This window comes from Suricata suricatta, chromosome 8 (assembly GCF_006229205.1).
Source record: "Suricata suricatta isolate VVHF042 chromosome 8, meerkat_22Aug2017_6uvM2_HiC, whole genome shotgun sequence".
NCBI lineage: Eukaryota > Metazoa > Chordata > Mammalia > Carnivora > Herpestidae > Suricata > Suricata suricatta.
Genome location: NC_043707.1, coordinates 80,548,550 through 80,557,684, shown reverse-complemented (window position 1 = coordinate 80,557,684; position 9,135 = coordinate 80,548,550). Strand labels below are relative to the sequence as shown.

Below are 9,135 nucleotides of genomic sequence, written 5' to 3'. Positions count from 1 at the left end.
CACTTTGCTACAAATGGCCAGATTTCATTCTTTCTCATTGCCATGTAATACTCCATTGTATATTTATACCACATCTTCTTGATCCACTCATCAAGTGATGGACATTTAGGCTCTTTCCATGTTTTGGCTATTGTTGACAGTAGCAGCAGAGTATTTTAATAATCAAGTGGAAAGGATGACCCATTTGGTGGATACCAGTTAGCCTTTTCCCCCAGTTACCCCTGCCATCATCCAATAGACTCATGAACAAAGTGACCATGGTGGCATGGATGAAGATTATACATGGACTCAGTAACAGATTTCCACTCACCATGGCTGACCTGGCTACAGCTGTTGCTGAGTGCCCAATCCGCATGCAGCAGACATGAACACTGAGCCTCCAATGACACCATTCCCTGACACCATCAGCCAGCTGCCTGGTGGCAAGTTGATTATATCGGACTTTCATCAGAATGGAACAGCAATTTGTTCTTACTGGACCAGACACTTAATGTAAATATAGATTCCCCTTCCTGCATGTATTGTTTGTGCTGAAACTATTAACCGTGAACTTAACAGAATGCTTTATCCACCATCATGGTATTTCACACAGAATTGTTTCTGATCAAGGAATTCACTTCATATCAAAATGCAGCATGGCCCTATGCTGGTTTTATTATGTTCCCCACAATCCTGACCAACTGGCTTGATAGAATGGTGGAATGACCTTTGAAGACTAAGTTACAGCACTATCTACGTGGCAATATCTTGAATGACTGGGCAAGGTTTTCTAGAAACCTGTATATGCTCAGAATGAGTATCCATTATATGGTGCTGTTTTTCCTATAGCCAAGATTCATGGGTCTAGGAATTAAGAAGTAGAAATGGGAGTAGCACCACTCAACTATTACTTCTAGTGACCTACTTGCAAAATGTTTGCCTCCTGTCCTCTGGACCTTATGCACTATGGGCCTAGAGATCTTAGTTCCAAAGGGAGAAGTGCTTCCATTGATGATTTCATTCCACTGGAAGTTAAGACTGCCACTCTGGGCTCTTCATTCCTCTGAATAATAGGCAAAGAAGGGAGGTACTGCACAGGCTGTGCGGACTGATCCTGACTGCTGTAGGAAATTGGATTACTAATCCACAATGGAGGTAAGAAAGAGTATTTCCGGAATACAGGAGATCCCTTAGGGGTCTTGGCATTAGCATTCTTTGTGATTAATGTCAATTGAAAACTATAGCAACCTGATCCTGGCATGACTACTAATGGCCTAGATCTTTTAGGAATGAAGGTTTAGGTCACACCATCAGGTAAAAAACCTGAGGCTTGCTGAAGGCAAAGGGAATATGAAATATATAGTGGAAAAGGTAGCTATAAATACCAAGTATAAACATGTGACCAGTTACAGATGAGGACTGTAATTGTCGTGAATAATGAGTATTTCTTCCTTAATTTGTTATGAATTTGTATGTCATTGTTTTCTTCCCTCTCTTATTCCCTTATCATGTGACATAGATGTGTTAAATTTATATCAGTATGTTTAAGTATTATTACTTTGATGTTGATAGTATTTAAGTCACAAGATATCAAGGAGAAGAGTAAGAGTAAACATCACTCAAGGACTTTATGTCCCCTTAGGGAAAGGGATTGGCACATTCTCAGTTGTATGCAGGATAGTTGAAACATGTTAGGTGAGGGGGGCCTGGGTGGCTCAGTCAGTTAGGCAGCCGGCTTTGGCTCAGGTCATGATCTCACGGTTGGGGGGTTCGAGCCCTGCGTTGGGTTCTGTGCTGACAGCTCAGAGCCTGGGGCCTGTTTCAGATTCTGTGTCTCTCTCTCTCTGCCCCCCCCCCCCCCATTGTGCTCTCTCTCTCTCTCTCTCTCTCTCTCTCTCTCTGTCTCAAAAATAAATAAACTATAAACAAATTTAGACAAAGAAACATGTTAGGTGGAATTATGACCTTGTTGTCTTTATTTAGAGAGTAGGTATGTTTTTAAGAGATGTGTATAGGTACCGACTTGACAAAGGCTGGCCTTGTGTTAGTTAATTGTATGTATCAAATTGACTAGACCACAGAGTGCTCAGTTTGGTCAAACATCATTCTGGGTGTATCTGTTCTGAAGGTGTTTCTGGATAAGATTAACATGAGAATTGGTAGATGACTGAGGAAAACAGATTACTCTCCCTAATGTGGGTCGGAAGAATTCAATCAGTTGAAGATTTGAACAGGACCAAAAGGCTGACCCTCTTGGGAGTAAGAGGTAACTCCCCCTGCCTGACTGCCTTCAATTTGGAACACTGGTTGTTTCCTGCCATCATATTTGAACTGAAACATCAGTACTTTTTTAGGTTTTGAGCCTGTTGGCATTCAGACAGGAACTTCACCATCAACTCTCCTAGTTTGTTGACAGTGGATCTGAGACTTTGTCAGCCTCCATGAGCAGACCACATGAGCCAATTCTTTATAATAAATCTTCTTATATGTATATATTTATAATCTAAAAATTATATATATGTATAAAATCTTTATGTAATATTTATATACACACTTACATAATAGGAGATACATATGTTTCCTGTTGGTTCTGTTTTCTTGACAGAATAGTAATGACAATATCCATTTCTGAGATATATGTAATAGCTGAAAATAATGCTTTTACTAATACTTTTGAATACCCGACTTAGTTTGGGATGCTGTAACAGAATGCCATACACTGGGTGGCTTATAGACAACAGAAATTTATTTTTCACAGTTCTGGAATCTAGAATACTAAGATCAGGGTTCTGTGTGGTAGGGAGAACCTTTTCTCCAGGTTGTAGACTGTCAGGTTCTTATTGTATCCTCCCTCACATGGTAGGGAGGGCAAAAGAGTTCTCTGGGATGACCTTTTTTTTTTTTTTTTTTAGTGACTCTTTTTTTTTTTTTTTTTTAGTGTTTTATTTATTTCTGAGACAGAGAGGCAGAGCATGAGCGGGGAGGGGCAGAGAGAGAGGGAAACACAGAATTGGAAGCAGGCTCCAGGCTCTGAGCTAGCTGTCAGCACAGAGCCTGATGTGGGGCTCGAACACACGAACGTGAGATCATGACCTGAGCCGAAGCCGGAGGCTTAACCGACTGAGCCACCCAGGCGCTCCTGGGATGACTTTTAAAAGAGCACTGATCCCCTTCATAGGGGCTCTACCTTCATAACCTAATCTCCTCCCAAAGGCCCAACCTCCTGATACCATCACAGTAGAGGTTATGATTTCAACATTGGAATTTGAGGGGGACACAAACATTTACTCCATAACAAACCTTTACCAGTATAAATAATTTAGTAAATATATAATTATTGCTGTTCACTTTTAAGGGGCTTAAAAGTAATTATTATTTTCTAATTTACTATAATAGGTTGGTTTGATACATAAATTTCCTGAACATAAATGTTATTTTGAACATGGTCCTTAGCTTCTAAATAGTTATTGGGTTTCTAAATATTTTCCTGTTGTTTTATAAGTTAGGTTTGTTTTCTTCCCTTTTGATTTATGCAGTAGTTGAGTTTTCCATTTTTATGTCATATACTACTTGACACTCCTTTTACATGGTTGATGTCATTTGCCAGCCAAATATTTTCTTTTTAATGTCTTAACATTTTATTTTTCCACTAATCACATATTTATAGTTTTCATGGGTAATATCTTAACCAATTATTCAAATCTCTCATTGAGTAGCTCAGGGCTGAAAACCATGTGGTGGTTGTAAGTCACTTGAACCATCTGCCTCAGTATCACTTCAATACTTCCAGCAAATAGAGTTCCCTGGGATTCCATATTACAACTACTGATTGAGAATTTGAGGGAGATAAGTACCAAAAATTTGCATCTTTAATAAGCCCCAGGGGATTACTAAAGTTTGAGAATCATTGTCTTAAGCATTATTCTCAATCTTTTCTTTCTTCCCTATAAGTACCTAACTCAAGCACAGTCCAAATCTAAAAATGCAAAACCTTTGCAATTTTGAATACCTAAGACAAACCATTGATTCCACTTTACAAAAAGTAGTTATATGGAGGGAAGCTGCAAGTAAAGTTTTTTTTTAAGTTGAGAGAAATGTTATGATTTTGTTTGTAGATTACTTTTCTAATAAAAGGTTACTTCACATAAGAGCTTTATTTCTGGCAAACTTTGTCTTTTAAATATCTTTAGGTATTTTTTTTAGGACTTTAAGTTTAGATTTGTTCCCTTTCCTGTAGTGTAACATACATGTAATGTATAAACATAATAAATGTTTCTTTCATTGAATATAAATTTTTAAATGAATTGACCATTATTAGTTTCATTCCCACATCTCTGCCAAGGTACTTGGAAAATCAAACTAAATTTTTTTTCCAGTTCATTTTGAAAATACTGATATTTGTTGTTACATATTCTAGGCATTTACACTGTTCGCTACACATTTCCTGGAACTATGTCATATAGAGGTCCTGTATCCTAATGTGGAAAACATGCATTTTGAAGTTCAGCATGTAAAGAACACCTCAAGAAATAAAGAAGCGATCTTGTATACGTACAAACTTTCTAGGGGACTCACAGAAGAAAAAAATTATGGTATTGCATATAGAAAGTATATCTATATAATATCTATTTATTGAAACACTACATATTCTCATAATTCTCCCCTTTACTTAGCTGTCAATATAAGCAACTTTTCCTGTCATTCTTTAGAGCAGTTACATTCTCTAAGATATATTTTCTGTCAAGCTCATATTATATATATATTAAACTTATATTTAAACCTGTATTAATCAGTACCTATGTAGAATTACAACACATGAAAGCCCTAGAAGTATTAATTTTTATTCTTAGAAAAATGTAATTTAGCCTATATTTGCAAGTTATAAATGAATTGAAGATTGTATATTTCCTATATACTTTTTCAGTAACATCTGTTTTCTTCAGATGCAGGGAACTTGATAATTTAATTTAATGTCTTAAAAGAGACTGTATTACCAAGCCATAGGACATCTGTAAACTTGATTAGATATTTTCTATTTAAAACATTATGTGACATGTGTAAAATCTCTTGGATTCAGAAAATTTTCAATTGACCTATACATATAAAGTTCCTAAAATTATCTTATTTTATTTTATTTTTTGACAGAGAAAGTGCATGCATATGAGTGGGGGAGGGGCAGAGAGATTGGGAAAGAAACTCTTAAGCGGCTCCCCACCCAGCAAGAGCCCAACACAGGCTCATTCTCACAACTTTGAGATCATCAGAAGTCTGATGCTTAACTGACTGAGCCACCCAGGCTCCCCCACAAAATTATTTTATGATGGAGCCACCCAGGTGCCCCCATAAAATTATTTTAGCTATGAATGTGATCTTTACGAGGTGGGAAAAAAGGCATCTTTACTTTGCTATTTGACATAGGAAATCAACTGCATAACTTAGTTTATATCAGGCCTTTTTATAGGCCTTAATTTCATCTATTAAAATGTGGATAACTTTTCATATATATAGGGCTTATGAAGATTACATGAATTATCAAATTTGAACTGCTTAACGTAGTGCCCAGGAATTAATAACTTTTCAATAAATGTGTTAGTGTTGTTCCCATTGCCTCTAAAGTAGTATATTCAATAAACTATTAGCACACAGTTAAAGGTTTATATTGGCACTTATACAATCAAAATTAAGCTCAGGGAACAGAGGAATACTAGACTGTACTTTGAATTTACATGAAGAATAGTCATCTACAGTTATATCTTCTGAGAAATCGGTCTCTGTGATCTGCTAAGATGATGAACATTCAGCTGTAGGGTTATCTCTGTGACTAGGGTTATCTTTTATCCCCTGCAAAGTTCATATCCTTTGACCTTCTGTTAACCAACTGCATTTGTGGTTGGAATTTCAATGGTCTAATTCAATTTTCTAATTGCCCCTTTTCTTTTCCCTTTCATGTTTTCTTGGCTATTTCAGAAGTATGTTGAAAAGCAAGTAATATTCTAATTTGTTGTATGTCTTGGACAACTTTTCATATCCTATAATTGAGAAATTGTCATCCAGAACTTTGGAAAACTCAATTTTGAGAATTGTTAAGTAGTTCAGAAATGCCTATAGAATGTAAGGTTAAAGCTGTGAAGAAAAGGTTATTACTACTCAAAATAAACAAAAATCTTCAGTAACGTAAAATCCCATTGTATATAATTTTAGGATTACAAGCTGCAGAGGTGTCATCACTCCCACCATCAATTGTCTTGGATGCCAAAGAAATCACAACTCAAATTACCAGACAAATTTTGGTAAGAAACTTTGTAGCAATAAGAATTGGTTTTCCAATATATAATAGTTAATATTAATAAGTAATAACTAAAACATTTAAGATAAATAGTCTAATCCTAAAAAGGTAAATGCTTTTTACTTTTCACAACTCTTTTGTTTTGGTCTATTTCAACCTTTTCCAGCAAACCAACTAATAGTATAGCAGACAAAAATTAAACAGTTGAGTTCCTATTATACTTATTGCTACACTAACTTTATAATGAGAAAATAAATCTGTATAAAATAAGTGTTAAAATTAAAAATCACTATGCACCATACTTTCGTATCTTCTTAAATAGTTTTTAAACCTCTTTTATCTGTTACCACTCCATAAGCTGTATAACTCTTCATGAAACTGTTAGGTCTTTCTAATATAAGATATATAATAGTGGTGTTATTTTTTCCACATTTTTATAGCTGAGGTTCACAGAGGTTTTGCTAGGAAGCAGTAGATTTAACACTGAACTTAAATCTATTGATTCAAAATTTGGAAGTCTTTTTTTTTTTGAGTCAAGTTGCTTTATACTTTAAGAATGCAGTGTGTTCTGTAAACTAAAAGCTAGGTCCATTATGAAATTTTCTTCAGTAGTAAGTTTCCTTTGTCTTTTGTTCTTTATTAACCTGCTTTCAATTTTTATTGCATTCCTTCAGTCTCTTGAGCTCCTGGACTGTCTTTATGACCTTACTTGCCTAATTGCCCATTTGAATCTCTTCAGCAATTTTAAGTGTTGTACATCTGAAGACCTCTCATTATCTAGTTCCTCAGACTTCATCTTGCCAAATTCCAATTATGACAAGCTTTCTCCAATTGCCTTGTAGACTTTGGCTTTCCTGATAATAATGCTCTAAATATATGCAAGACAAGCTAATTTTATCTACTGTAAAGTCATATATTCTACCTTTAGTTCAATATTTTACTGGATAGTTTTTACCCCTTTTATTGATCTCCTTAGAGTTTCTTTACCTTAACTCTTTCAATACATTTCTACTCTTCCTAAATTCTCAATATCCTCACTCTCTACAGAAAATTCACCTCCTATGTGTTTTTTAAGTTTATTTATCTATTTTTGAGAGAGTGAGAGAGAGAGTGAGCGAGCAGGAGAGGGGCAGAGAGAGAGGGAGAGAGAGAATCCTGAGCAGGCTCGTACTGTCAGCAAGGAGCCCCAATGCGGGGTGTGAACCTATGAACTGTGAGATCATGACCTGAGCTGAAATCAAGAGTCAGACACTTAACCAACTGAGCCACCTAGGAACTCCCCCTCTTTTTTTATTTTTAAAGTTCATTTCACCTCCTATGCTTTTTGAGAGCCTTAAGGTTATCTTGATGAGACCTTGAACTTTTTCTCCTTAAAATTTTGGAATTTCTGTTTTTTATCCAGTTCTCTTCCTTTCTCTCAGAGGAAGAGATTACCTTTCAACTTATTTGAAGTTAGCTTTTCTACCTTCTTTCCAACTCCAATCAGTTTCCTTTCTTCTCTCTCACATTTTTTTTAAGATCTTATTTTTTAAGTCATATCTGCACTCAATATGGGGTCCCAACTCACAACCCCAAGATCAAGAGTTGCCTGCTATACTGACTGAGCACATCAGGTGCCCCATTAAAAAATTATTTTGCTTTTTTAAACTAATCTCTACATCCAATGTGGGGCTTGAGCTTACAACCCTGAGATTAAGAGTTACATCCTCTACCAACTGAGCCAGCCAGGTACCCCTTGTTTCCTTTCTTTTCTTTGTATCCTTAGTGTCTGTTCACTGGCTTTTCTTTTTCTTATGAATATATGTAGGGTTTTCCTAAGAAATCTTTCTTTTTAACATTACTTCTCAAATGATATTTTTCTCCTTTGTACTGCCAACATCTTAAGAGTAATACCTACTTGCTTCTTTCATTTTCCACTTGCAAACTGGATCTTGTCATCATACTGCTGAAACTTTCTTTGTAAATACCAACTAATGATAAACTGCAATGACTTTTCACTAGTCATCTTCCCGAGTCTTTCTGTGAAGGATTTGACACTATCCTTCTTTCTCTTTTCATAAATTTTCCGTATCTTAGTCACTGGGGAACTGTCCCCTCCTAGATTATCCTTATTCTCTTACCTCTGGTTACCCCTTCTTTCCTTCTCATACCAGGGCTTTAAAAACTTTTTTAAATGTTTATTTATTTTTGAAAGAGAGAGAGAGAGAAGGGCAGAGACAGAGGAAGACACAGAATCTGAAGCAGGCTCCAGGCTCTGAGCTGTTAGCACAGAGCCTGATGAGGGGCTCAGACTCATGAACTGTGAGATCATGACCTGAGCTGAAGTTGGATGCTTAACTGACTGAGCCACCTAGGTGCCTCACCAGTGCTTTTTATTATTCCACTTACTAAATGGAATTGTTCCTAAAGTTTTGCCTTTCTTTCTTTGCTTAAAACCGAGTTCTTGGTGAACTCATCCTTTCCTCAACTTTTGTTTTCACTTTTTTTTGACTTTGGGTATAAATACTTTTCTCCATATTTCTTCTTGAAATCTCAATTTATGTTTTCACTCTTTAACAGGACCATAATTAAATATATCATCTGAAAAATCTTCTCATCTCTTTACTTCCAAATCTCCCAGTGACCCATTAGGATCATCTATGAATCCTTCTTAATCACCTCTTGTAAGGACTGAACAGTAGATTCTCTCTCATTTTCAGTCTATCCTTCATACTTCTACCAGATTAACTCCTAAGCATAGCTTTTATCATGTTTTTCTGTTCAAAAACTTTTGGTTGTTTCTTACCAAATAAAAGTCAAACTGCTTAGTCTAGTGTTAAAGGTCTTATATGAATATTTCTCAAAATATAGTCTTAGAATTACCTATGTCA

General features: G+C 35.9%; 1 protein-coding gene across 1 annotated transcript in view; it reads left to right on the top strand.

The window, feature by feature from the left end:
• MSH4 (mutS homolog 4) overlaps positions 1-9,135 on the top strand; it is an 86,398-nt gene that overhangs the window by 75,490 nt on the left and 1,773 nt on the right. The window contains exons 18-19 of the mRNA XM_029948461.1: positions 4,397-4,571; positions 6,181-6,269. Of these exons, the coding sequence (XP_029804321.1) occupies positions 4,397-4,571; positions 6,181-6,269 (264 nt within the window). The remainder of the gene's footprint in view (positions 1-4,396; positions 4,572-6,180; positions 6,270-9,135) is intronic.